At 40.6% G+C, this 20,843-nt stretch overlaps 1 protein-coding gene across 1 annotated transcript; it reads left to right on the forward strand.

Moving 5' to 3' along the window:
- The first annotated feature begins 8,246 nt into the window (after window positions 1–8,246).
- ednrba (endothelin receptor Ba) lies at window positions 8,247–15,558 on the forward strand. Its single transcript, XM_080465098.1, has 8 exons — window positions 8,247–8,874; window positions 9,533–10,008; window positions 10,844–10,956; window positions 11,931–12,135; window positions 12,746–12,895; window positions 13,090–13,223; window positions 13,341–13,449; window positions 14,423–15,558. Exons 2-8 carry the CDS (start codon window positions 9,595–9,597, stop codon window positions 14,555–14,557), a joined length of 1,260 nt encoding a protein of 419 aa, XP_080321224.1. The 5' UTR covers window positions 8,247–8,874; window positions 9,533–9,594; the 3' UTR covers window positions 14,558–15,558.
- Window positions 15,559–20,843: the final 5,285 nt, after the last annotated feature.

A 20,843-nucleotide genomic window follows, 5' to 3' on the forward strand; every position in this document is an offset into this window, starting at 1 on the left:
ATCAAAACAACTGCGTCACAGAACCTTTTGCACAAGAAAATCAATATCAGAAGGCCGTTTCTGATACTTTATGCATTCAGCATAATAAAATCTCCCAAGAGGAATGCAGAAAACGTACCAACATTTGGTTCATATTTCTTAGCTCCAAAGGATTCCCATGTGTAGGTCTGTCTCAGGCTCACTATCTCCCCTTCACCCACCCAGGCATGAAATAAAACCGGCCCACTGACAGGACCGTACCACAATGTGTGTGGTGCAATGCAGAAGCCTATATAATTTCTCACCTGACATATGTTTCCATTCTAGTGGCCTGGCTAAGGATGTCAGTGTCTGTCTCAAAATAATAAAAGGAAGACAACAGGTCAGCACAACCTGAGCAACATTAAGGGTCTGCAATGATTCAGTCAAGGTAATGCTCTCGCTCAATTCACTGTTTTGGTCCAGAATAAGATATTTCAATATTTCCATAAAGAAATGCAAGATCACTTTTTCAGATTTTCTTCCATCACTGTGATAACAATGTGCTCAAATTTGGGATTAAATACCCGGTGAAATAAACTTCTCAGACTGGCAACTAACCAATGTAAATAATTCTCAAAATAAATAATACAACACAAGAGCATTTTTTAAACAGACTATTAAGTTGAAAGGGTTTAATTTTGGGAAAAGATATGGACTAATGATGCATGTATTAGGCAATATGTAGAAAACACTATACAATACATTGTTTAATACCAGTTTCCAATTGATATCTTTAATGTTTCTGTTCCAAAATTATGAGCTTCCACATAATCCACTTCCACTTTCTAGTGGGCTTTGCTGGTTTTAATGACTTTTATGAATGAATGGGGAAAACTTACAATGGGGATATCAGACATCTATTATTAAATCAAATGATGAACCTATTATCATATGCTTGCACTGTACTACCAAAACATTATTATGTTTTATAAAAGACAATGTTTGTTGCTCTGGTTGTAATAATAAAAAAATTGGTCCTGTCAAAGACTTTTGCTGCGGTTGATTTGGCACCAAACATTACTGTTGTGCAAAATTTTTCATTATTGTTTGTGTCACATACAGAGAGCGATGCAAGAATTAGAATAAGAATCAAAGAAGCATGTATTAGCTTGTTGAATTACAAACACTGTTGTTTGTCTTGCAGGACTTAAACATGGTTTTCTCTTGATTTTCTGCATTCCTATGTGGCTTCTGTCATAATTATTATCACCACTAGAGGTTAGTACACATATGTTGCGCTAATGTGGGTAATATCATCCTTTATCCATCCTAAGTACTCCACAGTTCTGCAAACAAAAGTGAGCCTGGCCATATCAAATGAATGAGAAACTATGGAGAGAGAGAGAGAGAGAGAGAGAGGGCGGCTCCTTTGTGCCATATTACATGCTCCAAGCTTCCCTACTACTTCTTACTCCACGTGAACACTATCATGTGTTAACTTTCGCTGCTGAGGGAATGGATGCTGCAATAATTAGTTCTTCACAGGCCTAATTACTGTGAGGGTTTTATTAAAGGACAAGAGACATCGAGGGAGACAGTAAGAGGACTGGCATTGGGAAAAGTCACATTTACATTCACATTCAGAGCAAATCCTTTCCGACCCCTTCTCCGCAGACTGTTTGGCTTAGAAAACATGCTGATACTGAAGCATGCCTGGGCTAATGCCGTCTAACCCAACATTATTACCTTCTACAGGGAACCTGACCCTGTTCAAGGTGACAGAATGTCTTACAGCGATTGAAACGCTCTTTTTTTTGCTGTATGAGCCAGGGCCATGTGTCAAATAAACACAGCTGCTTTCTCGGGGGGAGAATGGAGCGCAGCAGAGATTGTAAAGATGAATCTTCTCTAACTCCCAGGGAGGGAGTGAAGAAGCGTGACGTACTCACAAGGGAGACAGGCGGTGCGATATCTTTATGATGGAGGCCAGAAGATGTCTGAGGAAATACATAAAGTGCAAGAGGTCATGTGAGGAGGAGATGAGCAAGAGGAGTAAAAGAAGGGGCGACGTCTCGGTAGAATCCTATAAGTTCCTACGCACAGTTTATAAATGGTCACATCAACGCTCAACGTCTGTAAAGTGTTCGCCAAAGCACTTGCACACAGGCCCAGCGCCGATCATGTGAATACCAATAGTATGGTACGCGAGCTTTCAATGAATCGTTTTACGTCTGTGCCTCACTTGTGTCCAATTTTCACATGTGTGCATTTGCAGCAGCCTGCGTTTGTCAACCAGCGTCATCCTTTCATGTGCAATATGTGGATTTTTTTCAGCTTGGCGCCCAAACATCTGCTAATGAGGAAAAAAACATTGTTCCAACAGAATTTTATTTCTGGTACATGCCACAATCTTCAGTTAAAAAAAAACAAAAAAAAAACCTCCCTCTTTTTCCTCAGAGTGTGGTACTTGTAGAAAATCTGTGGTTTTTCTCAGTGTTAGCTGTGTGTTCTATTACTGATGCATGAGACCTTCAAACAGCAAACACACAAACATAAGAGTGCATTGTGCTGATGTCAAGAAGAAGGACCATTTGAGAGAGAGAGAGAGAGAGAGAGAGAGAGAGAGAGAGAGAGAGAGAGAGAGAGAGAGAGAGAGAGAGAGAGAGGAAAATGGCCTAAGGGAAGACTAAACAAGCGCACGATCACAACTAGCAGTTGCAACAACATGCATACACAGACAAGCACATGCGCTGTATCCCGGGTGTTGGGGTAGCCTGAGGGCTGTAGTTTAGTCATTTCATTGGTCCCAAACGTTGATGTGAGGAGTGACAGAGGGACACAGTCTCCCTCCTTTTGTCTCGAAGCAGAAAGGGGAAATCAAACCCTGGATATGGTTAGAGGGGGTGAAATACAGAGCCAGGAGAAAAGTCAGAGGCAGGAAGAAAAGGCTGCAGCAGATGAAAGGGAGAGAAGAAGCAGGCCCGGCAGAGAAAGAGAGGATAGGACACGTTTTATTTGCAACAGGCAATTCTCTAATGACAACCGCAGCAGCTCCAAGACCTGTGATTGTGGGAGAACCTTGTGATTACAACATGTGTTGCAACCTTTCAGGTGAAAACTCATCGGAAGAGGTGGGAAACATCTCCAACTGTGGTTGTGATGTTTTTATAAGGACACATGCTGACGTGATCGGATTGGATGACAGCTACAATGGCGGCTCGTTACTCGTAAAGTGTCCATATGCTCCAGCTGAATGGTACAATTCTCTGGGGCACAGAATCACAGGTTTGAGCTCCAATCCACAAGAATTCCCTATGAAATTGGTCAGGATAGTTTAACTTTCCTGTCAGCATGTGGTTTGTCTCTCAGTCACTGATGTTTCACTGAGTGAGGATCATACAAGACGGCGGCCAAGCCGTCCCTGAGCTGTAAGATTTTCAGTGAGGCTCAGGTTGTTCTACTTGGTTGAGCCTCAACTTTTGTAAAATAAAGAACTGTAGAAACGTGATCAACAATGTTTCATTAAAACGACAGCAGCTGTCCAGCTGTGCAGAAAACAAGTCAGAAAACAAGTCAGAGTCAAACTGCTTGATGTTTTCTTTCCACTCCTTTCACCATATCTTTTAGCAGGATTAAATTATTGACCAATACTAACTCACTACACTATAATGCTCACATCAAACTGCACGAAACAGCTACACCTGCCTCTACACCAATCCCTTTATACAGGCGACTTTTATGAAGTCAATCTCTAATCACACAGGACTCCAGAGGCACGAGCTGTTATTGCTCAAGGGGATCAAATCTTCTCCCTCAGTTTTCCATCCATGTTCAGCAACTTCTGGGCCTGTCAACAGATTTATGGCGATACATACTGAAAGAGGTATGTGAATTTGTTGTGATTATAGTTGTGCACTGACTTTGCTTAGTAACTTTATGGCTCCTTTACATGACACTACAGATTCACTTTTGAGTTCAGTTCGGTAGACGTGTTGCCACCGCCTTGACAGGAACGCTCAGCATCTCATGAATTGGAGATATAATATATTTTTATGGATTATTTCTTAAGGGGTTATTAAAAAATCTTGTGATATGAGCACGTGCTCGCAAAGCCATTTATGTGACACATTTTCTTTTTTATTCAACTTACTTACCAGGGCTTAACAATAAGTATCTAAGCTCTGAACATGTTTTCTACTGAATAGAGCAATACACAGAGGTAGGATATGGGGGTGGATGAAGTATAATGACTGAGGACAGGTCTGTGTTCGGTCGGCGGCCCTTCTGATGCCATGTCACACTTTAAGGACATAACAAACTGCTTAAAGACGTTTTGCCTTGTTGCGCTGCCTCTGATTTTGGCCCACGAGGCCAATGCCGGACACGCCATACCAAATTAGTCTCAACCTGAACGTTTGACATGAAACCATGCAAACATAACAAACACTGCAGCACACTGTAACAATGTGACCAGGCTTTTAAAAGCCCTAAACATGTCAACGCCATGACTACCTGAGGTGGGCTTTCAACCTAAATCAAAAAAACCTGGAGGGGAAAAGTGTAAAACATTCCTCACTGGTATGGTAATGCTGAAGAAAAAAAAAAAGTTTTGAAGGGGTATCATCTGTTTTATTTTACGGGTGTGAAAGCAGTAAAGCATATTAAGGGTTAATACTGAAATTAGGGCGCATCTTAAAGGATAAAAACACACAGTTCTTGCCTTGGTTTTAAAGTTGGAGAACACCACAATCAGACACGTGCTAAGCTCTTGACACAGATGAAAATACCTTGAAGACATTTACTTGTGCTTTCCCAAATATTTGATCAAATCCTATAGTATATCATGACATAAATACGTTCTCCTAAAGTTTATTTTCTGTCTTTTGGCAAAATACTGAGCATATATTTTTTCCACACCCAGAGTTTAAAACCAGTTTTTTCTTTGTATGTTCACACACCTCTATGTTAATCGAGTTTTAATATTCAAATGGAGCCTGTGAAAATGAAACAACCGAGGGCCAAACAAAGCACAAAAGAGCGACTGACTGAACAAAGAACGGCCTGAAACAGAAGATACTTCTTTTATAGATCTCATAAAGAAGCAGCTAATTACTCTCCATTAACCCACTGCTCACTTCATAAGACTGCAGGGCAAAGTTCAATCACTTTTATTTGATAGGGTCTTTTTCTCCCTCAAACACACACACACACACACACACACACACACACACGCAAATTCAATCATAATTGAGCTGTAAATCAGTATGTCCAGCCTCTAACAGAGCCCCCTCAGAGGGTGTGTTGTGTGCTTAGGTAAGATGCCCTCGTGTTGACACTGATGGAAGTGAATCCTCACTTGTTCAAAACAATTCAGCCCTTTGTCCTCACAGGATTGGAAGACGATTTTCTGCTCCTAAAGAAACCAGCTTTAATGGATGCCCTGAGAGACGAGGGTAGCGGGCTGTCCACACCTTAGGCCAAATACTCCTGTAAAAACAATAGACAATGCTTGGGAAAAGAAAAAAGAAAAAGAAAAAAAAAAGAGTGAATTGCTTTTTGGTTTAAGTTATAAATCGGTTTATTGGGATGTTAAATCACTGGCGGGATACAAAAGTTAAGAGACCGAATTATGTGATAAATGTGACATTACAACTGAGAAAAAGGTGCGTTTCTCTCAAATAAAACAGTAGAGTTACATCTGTTTGTGCACAAAGAACAAATACGCTTCTGGTACTCATCTCCTGCACAAAATCCAACTTCTCTTGCAAAAGTAGAAAATTAGATTCCATGCTTCAACAAGCATGTTGTGGACATTTATTGCCCGTTAGGGGATAGTTTACAATTATACCCTTTGGCTGCATTAAGTCCTGTGTCTCACCTCCCAACTGTGAACTCCTGAATGCAGCTCACACCAGCAGTTACAGGAAGACACAAAAAAAACCTAGTAGGAAACTTTAGATTGCCAGGAGAGACGTTTACTGTTCTTTGTTTTGTAGTGGCTGACCTGGTGTGACAAGGGAGTGAAAACAGGTACTCACTCACAACCTCCTGATAGGAAGAAGAGCTGCTTTGTTTACTGTATTTGGCTGACCTGCAAAAAAACAATAGATGAAAGCAAAGTGATAAACCACTTGAGAGGATATGAAATACTGGAAATAAATTGGAGAAACTACAAAACGTGTGCCAGTGTGATAAAACCTTGACCCAAAATGCACACTACAGTGAAAAAAGTAACCCTTTATGAAAGAAAATCTTGTTCCAAGTGTCGATAGGGTTGAAATACATTTCCAAGCACATGGTGTAAAAACAGATTTGGGCCAACTAAAATCTCAACTATAACAATGATTATCATTTTCACTTCATTTCTGCAAAGAAAAAAACATGTTTAGGAAAGCTTTGACATGCATCACAATGTATTTAGTAGAACTGTTTTTTGCAGTAAACAGAAAACTGCAAAAACGTCCCTAAAATAAATGAATTCACCCGTACAAGGCAAGGATCTACACTGAGATAGAGGCCTCAATATCAACAAAACACCAATATTACAAGCATAAAGGAGCCTTCTTACAATTATTAACCCTTTGAGGGCAGCTGATTTCGTTCTCTATGGAGTTTTCCAAAGGTTTTCCAAATAATCAATTTTATATTGTATCTATTTTGATTTATTGTAAACTTCTAGATTATAGCAAAAACATTTTGTTGTCTTGATTACAAAAGGACTACTGAGCCATGTGTGGGTTTCAGAGTTCAAAGCGTGGAGCCCCGAGAGGCTTGAACCTGAGCCAAACAACTGTCTCCAGACTCAAGAGGCCAGCTCGCTGCTCCTTACATCTTTGGTGTGATATTCTGGTAGCGTATCTGTATCATGGCATAAGGAATATAAAGCATTAACACAACTGTGAGCTCAAGAAGTAAAAGCCACACATCCTGGATGTTGTTGTTGGGGGGGGTTGTGATAAGCACGAGGAGCTGAATTATCAGCAAATCCCACAGACAAGGAGGACGACTGCCATCTTTTTGAATACAATTCTACATTACATCGAGAGGAGTAACATGAGGCCTGAACAGCACATATGTTTCTAGTTATGGGTCTTCAGTCAACTCTCCGGGACATCTTATTATTTTAGTATATGATCTTATTCTTCATGAAGAAAGGCAATTACCTTTACTTCTGTAAAACCCGTTTCCTGGTCATTAATTTGTTTTTATGCAGTCCCGACAATCGCTAAAACTCCTCAGCTGAATGAGGAAACGACGCAAAACATCTCTCAATCTGCAGCTCTCCTTCCTGAAGTGAAATTGTGCAAGCATAAAGTTGAAAAACACAGAGCGTCCACCACGAAGACACTCTTAAGCTTCCACTGAGATGTTAAATCTATCGACAGAAACACATCTGGAGCTGACGACCATCTGGCTTGCGAGTAAGACCCTTCTCAGAAAATTAGATCCTCAGGGGGAGGATCAAGCCGCGGTCAATTCAGGTGTGGTCTACAGGCAGTGAAGAACAGACCCAGCCGAGGTCATCGATGTGCAGCCATGTAAGAGCATAAGGAAACAAAATCTTCAAACATGAGCAGATATCAAAGAACCGTTCGACTTCAAACCACAACGACACCACATTTTATATGATTATCATGCCGAAGGGCGACACGTTTATCTGTGAAAAACAAACATGCGATGACGTCAAAGACCTCAAGATGCAGGAGACCAAGTTTTCTGAGTAACTCTGTTTTCGTTAATCTATCTGATAACTACAACTAAAGATAAGCTCATGTTTTATCAACAACTATGACTCAATAGTAACTGAAACCAAAGGACTAACATTAGTCCTAAAATCATTATGAACCAAACAAAAATAGCAGGAAAAAGAACAACTGCTGACCGTTCACTGTCGTTCTGAAATACCCGAGATTCGTGGCTAAATTGTTTAATAACAGATGAAGTAGATTTGGCGTTCGTTCATCTTCTACAACAGATACACCCGAGAAATCACCAATTAGCCACAACCTGTTTATGAGAGGAAACCAGATCACCCAGAGAAAACCATTCACAATGAGACATGCAAGAGAGAAAGGCTATATAAAGAAATATTAAACGTGCTCCTCCAACAGTCCACTTCAGGAAATGTGTGTGTGACTGAGGACAGAAGGTTCAAGTTTTATCGCCGAGTGAAGAAAAGATCTCTTTTATTACAAATTGCTGACAATTTATTCATGTTTTCTGTTGAGACACCCTGGGGAACATTGCATGGCTATATAAAGCTAATACTGATTTGATTGTTCTCCATGTAAATCAAGGGGAATGACTCAGTTATTACTCGCTAATTACTGAAGCGGTGTTGGTTTGATTTTTTTTCCCCCCTTTTGCAAAAAGAGACCTGCAGAGGTGCAACGCTGAACTACTCAGCTGTCTTCAGTTGATGTTATCAGGAGATATAAATCAACCACACTGTAATTACTTTTAAAATCATTTATGATTTAAAAAAAAAAATGTCTTGAAGTAACATAAACGTTGGCAAACACGGAGTAACTTGTGAACATCCCGACTGCTCTCCTCCTCCTTCTCTGCCTCCACCTCGGCACTAAAAGGAGGAGGGGTGGGAGGGTGGGGATCTGCCCCACGCACAGACTCTTGAGACTCAACACTCAGCAGCCAGTAGCTGCAGAGGAGTCAACTATCTGAGCAACTGGACAGAACTGGAGCCTCTGGATCACAGATCTGATGTCTTTTTCTTTTTTCTTTTACTCAAAGGGTGGCTGAGAGAACTGCTGCTGTTGGAGATGACTGGACTGTCACTGCTGGACCACCACCCCTCTGCTGTGGGAATCTCACACTTTTCTGAGAGCCTCAGAGTTACAGGGGGAAGTTTGATCTAAGAGACACGATATTGGAGAATTTCTACATTTGTCTGGAGTAAGTAAAACGTTTTAACATCAGCAATTGGAGAGCGTCCGTTGACTGATTTAGGAACCAAACTTACTGTTTTCAATCAGTTTTTATCAATCTTAAAGACTGCTTTTCAAAAATGGATCCCTTCGTTGCATGCTTACAAATGCAAAATTCCCTGCATTTATTACACACAGTGCACCACACACAAAAGCAGTCTATACCTAATTACTCACTCCAAAATCTAGAAATCTGTGGTGTGACGTTAAATCATCATATGACTCACAAACTGGATGTGAAGATGCAATTCCTGCTCACACTTCGTTACTTACATTTTGTTTTTAGTTGGCCATGAAAATCAAATCAAATTTGTCAAAAGGCCGGTCATTCTGTAGACTCTGCTTACACTCTTTAACAAATTTTCATGCAGTCTCTAAACCGGCTGAAAAATGTCTGTAGAGTTATTGTAGGGTAGGTCTTTTGGTCTTAACTTGATTATAAAGAGATTATGTAAAGATGACAGACAATTGAGTGACCCGAATTACAAACTCTTTCGAATAAAAATCCTAAAAGGAAATCAAGTATTCAGCCTCTTATTGCAAGATTATTTGATTTAATAGGCTAATAATGTCGGAGCCAGACAACAGGCTTACACACTTTAATTTCCTCATAATTTGTGTTCCAGGCGTGATTCAAGAGGATCAGCTGGTTGGATTAAAGCCAATTTTTCCGAAATCACACTCCAAGATGAAGACTCACATCCTCTGCTTCCAGTTGCTCCTCTTAGTGGCCCATACACTCGTGGCCAGTGGACAGCTGGATCCAAAGAAGCAAGTGCCTGAGAGCCCTCCTGGTGTTACCCAGAGACCCGGGCTCGTAGAGAGAGACATGCAGAGCCCAGTGAGGCCCAACATCACCATGCCGCGACGCCGCCTACCTCCAATGTGTTCTGGGCCCACAGAAATCCGAGACACCTTCAAGTACATCAACACGGTGGTGTCCTGCCTGGTGTTTGTTGTCGGTATTATTGGCAACTCCACTCTTTTGAGGATAATCTATAAGAATAAGTGTATGCGCAATGGGCCCAACATACTGATCGCCAGCCTGGCACTTGGAGACTTGCTGCATATCATCATCGGAATTCCAATTAATGTGTACAAGGTGAGACACCTATTTAACTAATTGAGAGCTTATGAAACTAATTTTCAACTCTATTTTATTCGGACCTCGGCTTGGTGAACTCTTTTTCAAGTAATGTATGTTTTTTTTTATGGTAATAATGAAATACTCTGCTGTTAATTGACCTTTGAACTACGCACACATGCACCTAATTCTCACCTATGCACCCACATAATGAAAATACACATTCGCAGGCATTAAAGTGGGGGGTTTTCAAGTAGTTTTTGAAATGTTATTACTTCACAGGCCTCTGAGCCCTTCTACATCCCCTATGTCTCTGGCATGTTATTATCTTTTGACTTCATTTTGTTAGGGGAGAGAGAGAGAGAGAGACCCAACTATCTGTATATTTGGGTAAGGGAGCAAGCATGCTAAAACAACTGGACACAGTTGCATACCAAAGCAGAGACAGGACAGACAGGGTGGTATGGAGAGATGCAGGGTCACATATGATTTCAATAGATTTGCACTCACATTCCAGTCAGCTTCTCAAAGAAAAGTCCCACATTTAGCAGTTTGCTGGTCTCCAGGAGCAACAGTGCCTCACTCAGTTACCATGCCTGGAGGTCAAATAGAGGCACAGAGGATTCGATGTGTTTGTGGAGAAAAGACCAAAATGTTAAACCTGACAAGGGGGGAAAAAAAAAAAGAACTGTTCTGGATCCTCACAGAAACCGATAAGTTCAGGTTTGTGCATATCTCATCTCCACTGGTTGCCTGCGGCCGGCAAAAACATTGTGGAGCCAGACAATTTGCTTCACTTGGCTACCGTGGTTTAACTCAGTCATCAACTCTCTGTGCCGCTGTCTCTCTCCAGCTCCTGGCGGAGGATTGGCCGTTCGGCGTGACTCTGTGCAAGCTGGTGCCATTTGTCCAGAAATCCTCGGTGGGGATAACAGTGTTGAGCCTGTGTGCTCTGAGTATTGACAGGTAAACATCCAAAACAAATAGACAAACCAAACTCTCACTTTCTATCGTGTTAGAATTTTTCACAGATTAGAGAAAAATGTAGGAGGAATGACTTCTGACCTGGCTTCTGGCCTCACTACTATGATACACCATGACCTCTTCAGAAAGAAAAGATTGAAATATATCGCCTTTGGAAACTTGCAGTCCCCACATGCTGTTGTCTTGCAGCAGCAGACAAAATGCAGACAGAGACAGGCTGTTTGTTTAGTTAGTAAAGATGTTTGATACTTTATCCTACTGAGGTTAGTATGAGTCTATGACCTCCACACCAACGCCAAAAATCACATTGTATGGATAAATGCTCCCACTTACTCCTTTTAGCCAAAGATAACAATTCCCCTGCAGCTTTTACCTACAATAAACATAAAAGTCAAAATATTTCATATTCAAAATATACATGCTGGCATTAACTTTCCTGCATAAAACACTTGTTGTTGTTTTTTTTAATTTGCACATACAAAGTTAAAGGAGTAGGCCGACATCTTTCTTATTTTTGCGTGATTATCTTAGAATGAAAGAAGCCACTCCTGGTGGCCACATCAGGTTAATCATTGACTTTGGTTCAAATCCCAGCAGTGAAAGAAAAGACATCCTGCACAGAAATAAACCAACTGATGGTGCAAGTTGAAATGAGTTGTGGCAATAAAAGTCAGGCGCAAAGCCAACTAACTTGGTTTTGTACAAATTAAAAATACAAAATAAATTAGTCTCCCAGCACAACAAAAAATATCAAATCACCTATTTTAAAAAGAAAACCAGTGGCATGTTTTGGTTTGGAAGCGTGTTTAAGCGAAGTTGAGCGAACTCCATAGGTGTTTGCCCTTCGCCACAATTACTGTTTGATATCCAGTTACCGCTCACCTATAAAGTGTCAAACATTTTCTAGAGCCAACTCTAAATTAGATTACTGACTGTGCGTGTGATTAATCTTTCAGGTATCGTGCCGTGGCCTCGTGGAGTCGTATCAAAGGAATCGGGGTTCCAAAGTGGATGGCTATCGAAATAGCGCTCATCTGGATAATATCCATCTTTCTGGCTGTTCCAGAGGCCATCGCCTTTGACATGATTACCATGGACTACAAAGGAGAACACTTGAGGATCTGTTTGCTGCACCCCATGCAGAAAAGTGACTTCATGCGGGTGAGCGGCAACACATCCACTTTCAAGAGGGATGTTATTAAAATCCTGTGTGTTGGCACAGCTGTGCATCGTACAAACATGTATAATATATACTCGCATAAGCAGGCACACACACAGAGGTGCAGATGTCTGGGAATATATGCATACTTAACATTGGTGTTAAACTGTGACAACTTCATGACCAGATCAGAGGTGGAATAGAGTTAGAAAGAAACAAAACAAAAAAAACAAAGCGCTGTCAAAAAGGGAGTAATGAAACAAAGCACCGCAGCCAGACTGTTTTATCTCCTGGGAAATGGAAAATACAACTGTGGATTTGTGAATGTGTGTGTTCATATTTCTTCCATTAACCTCAAAATAATAACAAAAAGCAGTTTAATCCCACCGAGGGTCGTTTGATAAATTGATTTTTAGAAAGAATGCCAACAACAACTGGAAGCACACCCCTGGGTGCTTCGGTGCAATACAGGTCAGACTCCGGATACACTCCATTAAATCTGCATCTGACATGCCTCACCTTTCACTCAAGCTCTCCAGCAACAGATGTTTGTGCATAATGCAGTGCTGCTCTCCTGTTTTTTTTTTTTTGTTTTTCTGTTTAAATAATTAGTTTTACAAGTCAGCGAAGGACTGGTGGCTGTTCGGTGCATATTTCTGCCTGCCGCTGGTCTGCACTGCTATTTTCTACACTTTGATGACCTGCGAGATGCTGAGGAAGAAGAACGGCGTTCAAATTGCCCTCAGTGACCATCTCAAACAGGTTAGATCCGGGACCTCTTGTGATTAAGCTTTTTTTTTTTTTTTCTAATTGAATGCTAATTTAATTTTGAGTTTAAGCTATATAAAAAATAAAAAATAAACTTAAAAAGTGCTTTCAATAATATAAAACCCCCAAATTTCATTATGCCTGTATCAGTGCCAAACCATGATTTATATGTTGTTGTGTGCGTTCAGCGGCGGGAGGTCGCTAAGACAGTATTTTGTCTGGTTCTGGTCTTCGCTCTGTGCTGGCTGCCTCTCCACCTCAGCCGGATCCTGAAGCTCACCATCTACGACGAGAAAGATCCAAACCGCTGCGAGTTGCTGAGGTACGAAAGAAAACACATGAGCTCACAGAGAGGACAAGATCCTTTGGAAGAAAAATGGCTTGTTCATAAAAGGACAGGAGCAACATAACGTTCTCGTTTCCTTGTGGCCCCTTTTAGTTTCTTTTTGGTGTTGGATTACATCGGCATCAACATGGCATCTGTCAACTCCTGCATCAACCCGATCGCCCTCTACATGGTCAGCAAGCGCTTCAAGAACTGTTTCAGGGTAAGGAACCTATCTCTTAAAAGGACACCTCAAGATGCCCATATGTTCTTTACTTTAATGAGAAGATTGATGACAAGCTCATTAAGATCCCACCGACTTTGAACACAGGAAACAACGGTAACAGTTTTCCTGGCACGGACTTAAGCCTCATAAAACAACATTGTTTCTCACTTGTTTTATTTATCCAAATTACAATAACTTCCTTATGTGCCAGTGAGGGCTACAGTACACAGTGATGTCTGTCCAAATTTTCATGTGTGGTGAGGGCTGTTCAAGAAAGTCTATCCTTCCGTCTCCTGGAGGGTCACTCTCCTGCATGTTTTCAATATCTTCCTGTTGCCAAATATGGAGAGCCGCATATGGACCTAATGAATTGCATCCAGGTATGTTGGAGCAGGAAGTTGTCAACAACATGCAGCACTGTGACCCCACTGGGCCAGAATTTGACAGGTGTGCTACTGTGACTAGCCAGGGCTGCAGCCCAAACCAGCTGAAAAGGTCAGAACATTAGGTCACACTCTTATAATGGAAATCTCAGAACTACAGCCAGCAAGCGCATTCAAATAACAGTATGAACGTCTACTCAGATGGTAAATTGACATTTTTGAGTAGTCTCAAGAGGTTTCCACGTGAATAATTACATTTGTGCATTAACACATTCACATACCTTATGGCTATGGCTGGAATGCAAGGTGTTTGCACACCATTGTGAACAAACTGAGGTTCATTGTTTTGCCCTTTGCCACATGGACACGGCAGAATGGGCAATTGAACCACAATGCCCTTTTCATAACCAGGTTGCTCCAGGTTAATGAATATGTTAATGGCATCAATCCAACTGTCAGAATGATAATAATAAAAAGTTTATCAAACAGAAAATCTGCACCCAACTTCATCTTTTTAAATGAAATTCTAGGTTGTGTTTATGCTTTCCCTGTTTTCTGAGCTCTAGCTGAATTCTCTTCCTTCACAGTCCTGTCTGTGTTGCTGGTGTATACCAGCAGAGCTGCTGATGGACGAGAAGCAGTCATGCATGAAGCTCAAAGTCACTGACCGAGGCTCCGAACAGAGCAACTCTCGTTTGACCAACAAATCCACAACAGCCTGAGGAGAGAGACACAGCCCCACGTGAGACAAGAGGACCAAAAAAAAAGAAAAAAAAAAAGAAAACCTATATTTTGATGTATGGCTGAGTGAATGTGGATGACCCCCTTGTCATATGAAGTGTCCTGTTGACAGATGTGCTTTTGGATTTCAGAACCCACCGAAACATTTCATTTCCATACAGCACAGCACACAGTCGAGTGCCCGAGGAGACAAAAGCATGAACACACTTCAGAAGCTGTGTTCATGAATAAAAAAATATGTGATATAAGACAAGTGGTTTGAGGGACAGCAAATATGAAGACCCGAGTTCAGGCAAAGCTCAGAAAGTGGCATAAAATTGGGGGTAATGGGTCAATTATCATAAAGACAGCTGATCAGGCATGCGGCCTTGATAGTGAATGTGGCTACCTTATGAATCTAGAAGTTCTGCATTGTATGGATGATCAAAAACCAAGTCTCACGACATACTGCAGCTGCTTTAATAGGTTCGAAATCGACTTTAATGCTCTTGTTTGCATGTTTTGTATGTAGTTCCGGTATGTATGTATTGAGCATTTTTGCATGCTTCTGCATACGTTATCACGTGTCACATAAATGCTATTAAAAATGTCGTCTCTATATATTTTCTTACTAGCTCTTGAACTACTGATTTGAGTAATTTTTTTGCTGTGTCACGATCAGTCCATTGTATCAGAGCTGCCTGCTTTCTTTTTTTTTGTTTTCTCAAACATATTCTATTCTTCTTCTCAGTACTTTGTTTTTATCACTGGGAAGCACTTTGTGACTTTGTTTTCAAAAGTGCTTGTAAAATAAAATGATTACAATTATTTGTATGTTCCATAATATTAATATGGTTTACATAACTTATCTGTGTTTGCCATTTTTTCACTTTTCAACAACAGCCGATATCACAAGATGTGGTGTTATCTTTATAATGATGAGAAGAACGAGAAGAAGCAATTTTTTTATTTTTTTTGAGGAAAAGTAAACATTTTCAAGCATTATGGTATCAGTCACAGTCAGACTCACTTATGAAAATGACTTCTTCATATCTGTGTGTTATTGGTTAGTTGGCATAATGTGATTGTGTGTGTGGTGGGAGGGGGTCGGGGAGTGCGTGAGGGCTTGATTTAAAGTGTGACAGCAGGCGGCATCATGTGATGAATACCAGCACAGAACATGACTGTGAACGCTGTTTTTCTCCCCACTTCTTCGCTTCAAACACACACATTCGGCCCCGACCTGGAAACGCTGCTTTGGGCTAAAACAGTGTCACGCATGTCACATTAGTTGTCAAAGCGCTCTCTGTCCTGTGATCTCTCAGCCCCGCCCCCTTATTTCATCCCATCATCCACTTTCCAGGCCTCCATGTTGTCTTCCTCAGTCTGCCTCTGTCTGTCTACCTAATTCCTTCCCCTCGTGTTCCTGGCTCTGCCCCACCCAAAACCCCGTCTCCCTTCCCTCACACAGTCTGATTTCAGGCAATCTGTTGTGTGTTGAATTCAAACCCATCTGCGAGGTTAGAACACCTAATTGGAAAAAGTCTCGTTCAGTACATTCCTCCTCAAAATGTCTTCTTTTCCACTTCAGACTGAAAAATAGTGCTTACCGGCATTGTCTGACTCCTTTAAGATCTGATCACAACAAACTCCAAATGAAGAGAGCTACTGATTGAACAATCCATAAATGAAAATTAATTAGCTCGGGGTCAATTTATCTTGTAGTTTGGAATTGAACAAACTTATTTGCCAATACGGCTATAATTTGGAGTAATTAGAAAGTCGTGAGAACAGCCGTAATCTACTACAGAGGTTTTTCCTGATGTGGAGCAAATCATAGCAGAGGAATGGGTTGGCATTTTGCAAATAACACATTGGCTTTTCTTATTTTCTTTTTTAAGCTCTAAAGACTGAGACACCTCTTAAACGTGTGTAAGGGCAAATAACAGTTTAGCTTAGTTTATCATAAACTGGAGCCGACCAATATCACACCGCAACAAAGTCAGCGCTTCAAACTCATTACAAAATAATGTGTTGCTTAAAAACAAACCGTGTTGATTCACTGATTAGCTCGGTATTTTTGAAATTTCTAGATCTACTCTTGAAAAAGAGGTGGACTCACACTTCATTGGGTTGGCCCAACTGAAACACCATTATCAGTACTTATCGGCCCCATACATGTAGGGTTGGAGGTCCCACCTCCACCTCCTCCTGACCCCAGTCAGCTGTAATCAAAAGCAAAAGAGAACCAATATGGGCCCTATAATCAAAGTATGACACATTCACTCTCTTTGGTTAGATTTAGGCGCCTAAATCTTTTAGTCAGAAACCATCGGACGTTCCACTGTTTTAACTCTTTAATGATAAGAGTAATGTTCAAGCGCCGTAGTGGCTGGTGCTCGAGCCTCACTGGAAGCCTGTTTAGGGGTCTTTTTGGGTGAAGTTTGCATGTTCCCCCTATGTGTTGGTGGATTCTCTCTGGATACTCCTGTTTTTCCTGCTGTCCAGAAACATGTGTCTTAGCTAAATAGGCAACATGGAAGATGGCTTGAGTTATGCTATTTGAGTCCAGCACATAAAGAAATCACCAGTCTTCTTCCTTCTACGTAAATCCTCTAGTTGGTGCAGTTTGGCACCGTTCCCTCATTTTAATGGGACTGAAGCAGCAATGGTCATTCAGTTGACCAATGTATCATAGCCTGGCATTTGAAAAATAAAACATTTGAAACGTCTTAGCTTGGTCCCATCATAACGGTAATTAAATCTTCCCAGGCTTCGAAGTTCTCTTCAGCCTATGAATGCATTAGACAATACTTCTTATTTACTTCTGGTTTTCTGTACAATTAAGATGTGTGTATGCACTTTAAGCATGGTGCACTCTTTTAAGATGCAAATCTGTTTGTTGTTGCTATTTTTGAGCCGCATATTTACCAAACAATGGGGTGACACAAAACAAATAATCATATTTCCTTATTTTACGTTACGTTTAATTTTGCGTTACCATTATTTTCATTCTTTTACAAATACACTATTTTCCAATAAAATGCTGAAACAGATAAAGTTATTCTTCACATTATAAAGCTTCTGTCAGCTTGAGGAAAAGTCTTCTTAGACTCAAGTGAGCACTTTTTCTTTTTGTCAGAGCGTTGAACTCAGGGTTGAGAATTGAGGCTGCAGTCTGAGAGCGTGCACGTACGCACACGCACACACACTACAGCACATTTGGACACCAAATATGCACAAACAGACCCACACATACCAGCACACAGTTTGTCCTCTCCTCTCCACAGTTGGCTGGATTGGACGGTTGATAGTTTTTGAGTCTGGGTCTCAGGGGTTGGGGTGTGAAGAGATCTGATCCGCTCTCTCTTTCTCCAAACATTCCTTGTCGTCTTTCGAGCCTTTTTTCGTCTGCTGCTTTGCATATTTACGCAGCCTCTTCGGCAGAGTCGCACCAGCAAATTGTATTCAAAAAACAATTAGCAGCATTTGTATGGACATGATGTTGGACTTAACGTTAAAATCTTTGAAAAGTGCTCCATTCTCATTTACATTGTTAATTTTCCTCCCTGCAAAAGATTAAACTCTGTTTGTGCATTTATTCTTTTAAAGTATTTAGACTGATATGGCAGGTTTTTTGTTTTTTTTCTGAAACTGTAAATCCCATCCCTTGAATCTTTCGGAGTCCACTGCACCTGACAGATGTGAAATGATTTTAAGCATATGATAACAAAAAAAAAAAGCTTGTTGGCCTCATTCTCAGTCTTAGAGTACTTATTGTGGATTGATAGCATGAGGATGAGAGCTTTCAGTCAGACGTAGCCTCTGCTAACAGTTTGGAAGAACAAAGAAATCATGCCTCCATTAGGAATGCGACAGTGTGTCTGTGTGTGTAGTTGAAGCCATGAAAATATCTTCAAGGGAAAAAATGTTGAGGCAGGCACAAACTAAGAACCATTCTGCTGCTGATGAGAACACAAAAACAAAAAGCTTTGTGAGCAAAGTGTGTATGTGTGTGATGTGTGTGTGTGTGTGTGTGTGAAGTGTGTGTGTGTACGCAGTGTACGCACACTCGCTCAAGTGTGCAACATTTAGACATCTGTGAAACTGAGTGATGAGTTGTGTTTCTCTGTCATTTATCAACCAATTCTTGAAGTGTGAAATCAATGGTGTACAACCAAAAACAGCACATCAATTTTGACAGAAATGCAGAAGGCATTTAGACACACACACACACACACACACACACACACACACACACACACACACACACACACACACACACACACACACACACACACACACACACACACACACACACACACACACACACACACACACACACACACACACACACACACACACACACACACACACACACACAGACTTACTGTTCAGTATTAGAGGCGGCAGAAGGTGAGCAGACGTGGCCAGCAGAAGGAATTCATCAGACTGACGTACCAAAGACTCCAAAGCTTTTCTGTTGTACTTTTCTTTTTCCAAGCTCTGCATCAAGGGACATTTAAATTTTTGTGTTCCACTGGAAACTTACCTTGTTTTTCTTTCTCATGTAAAAAGTGACAAATCTATGGGATTGGGGTATCAGACAAAACATGATTTATTATCTACAAATGCACATATGCTATGCAGGCTCGACAGAATGAAATGTGCATCCATCTTTTATACCTGCTTCATCCAAGGTAAGGAGGCTGGAGAATATTGCAGGTGACTGGTAGGAGAAAAAGGTCTGTCCCCTCCACAAGCTGATTCGCAGAAAGACAAACATAAAGCCAAGCCAGAGTCACCGACTCACCGAACATGCATGCCGTTGCACTGTTAGAAGAATCCATCACAAACCCACACAGGCACGTGATCGGAATAACGTGCAATCTCCACAGTTAAAGCTCATAGCCCAGATTTAAGCCTGAACCTTCCTTGGTGTGACAACAGCACCCGCTTGAGGCCATAAAGAAATACCACAAATATAAAAGCTACAACAACGCAATTTACATCATATTAGGTCAATTAAGACAAATGTCTAAACGAATTGCCAACCAATTCAACAGAGGTGAGAAAAGGTTAAAAATACAATATAATACTGCTGAGATACATTTCTAACTTACTTGCGTGGCTTGAGGAGATCAAATGATGCATCTTGTTCTGACAAGGCAACCACAAATATTCAGTGTCCAGCTGTAACAAAAGACTGAGCCGTAAAACGATGTGAATTTTAAGCTTCTTTCCATGAATTTTACTTGCAATTTTTTTGGTTTCTTCTGAGTTGCATGTGATAGCCACATGTTTGGTTTTTTTCCAAGTTTCTTGAATGATGTTCAAATGATAAAATGTTTGTTTCACTTTAGTTCCATGCTCTTCTATTTTTGCATTTAATTTGAATTTGCCCTATTTGGAATTCTTAATAACACTGTTTCATATAATTTATCATTAATCGATATGGGAATGTTTTTTTTTTTTGAACGTCTTTTTATTTTCAAATACAACCAATAAACAATATAATATGGGAATGTTATTTGTTAAACTTCTTGTTTTGACCATTAAAAAGATTCACAATAATCTTTTTTCTTTTTTTTTTTTTTTTACAATTAAAATTATTATTTTTTTTTTTTACATATATAGAAAATATATAATTAATTTATTGTAATATATCCATCAAGGGTTGGAATGGTGGTTAGCTTCATAGCGACAAGGTCATGGGTTCATATCCGAACTGGACCCTTCAGTACAGAGTTGCATGTTCTCCCTGTGCATGTGTGGGTTTTCCTCCAGGTACTTGGTTTTCTCCCATACGTTCAAGAAGAACATGCATGACAGGTCAATAAGTGACCATTTCTCTGTGTTTGCCCTCTGTTAGAATGGTAGTCTGTACGGAGTGAACGTTTCCTTTACCCATAGTTCCCTGGGATCGGCTCCAGAACTCTGCGACACCTGAATGTGACCAATAGAGACAGAAGAGAGATGGATGGAAATGTAAAAGGCCCAAATTATACAACAGGTTTCATCTGCAAAAACAAAACAAAAAGATGCATATCCACCTGGTTTCAGAAACAAAAGAAAACAGCTTACAAGTATAGTAAATTGATCAGGAAATGATTCCATGAAGTAAAGCCATGCTTTCACCACAAATTGGATATTCATCAGGTTCCTTCTCGGTAATAATTCCACCCTCCTCTCTGGCAACAACACAAACGCAACCCCATATTGTAATAATCAAATCCCGCACTCTGCTACTTTATAACAACACTATGGGAGTTAACCCTATTTCTGAGC

This window comes from Lipophrys pholis, assembly GCF_963383615.2.
Source record: "Lipophrys pholis genome assembly, chromosome: 1".
NCBI classification, from domain to species: Eukaryota; Metazoa; Chordata; class Actinopteri; order Blenniiformes; family Blenniidae; genus Lipophrys; species Lipophrys pholis.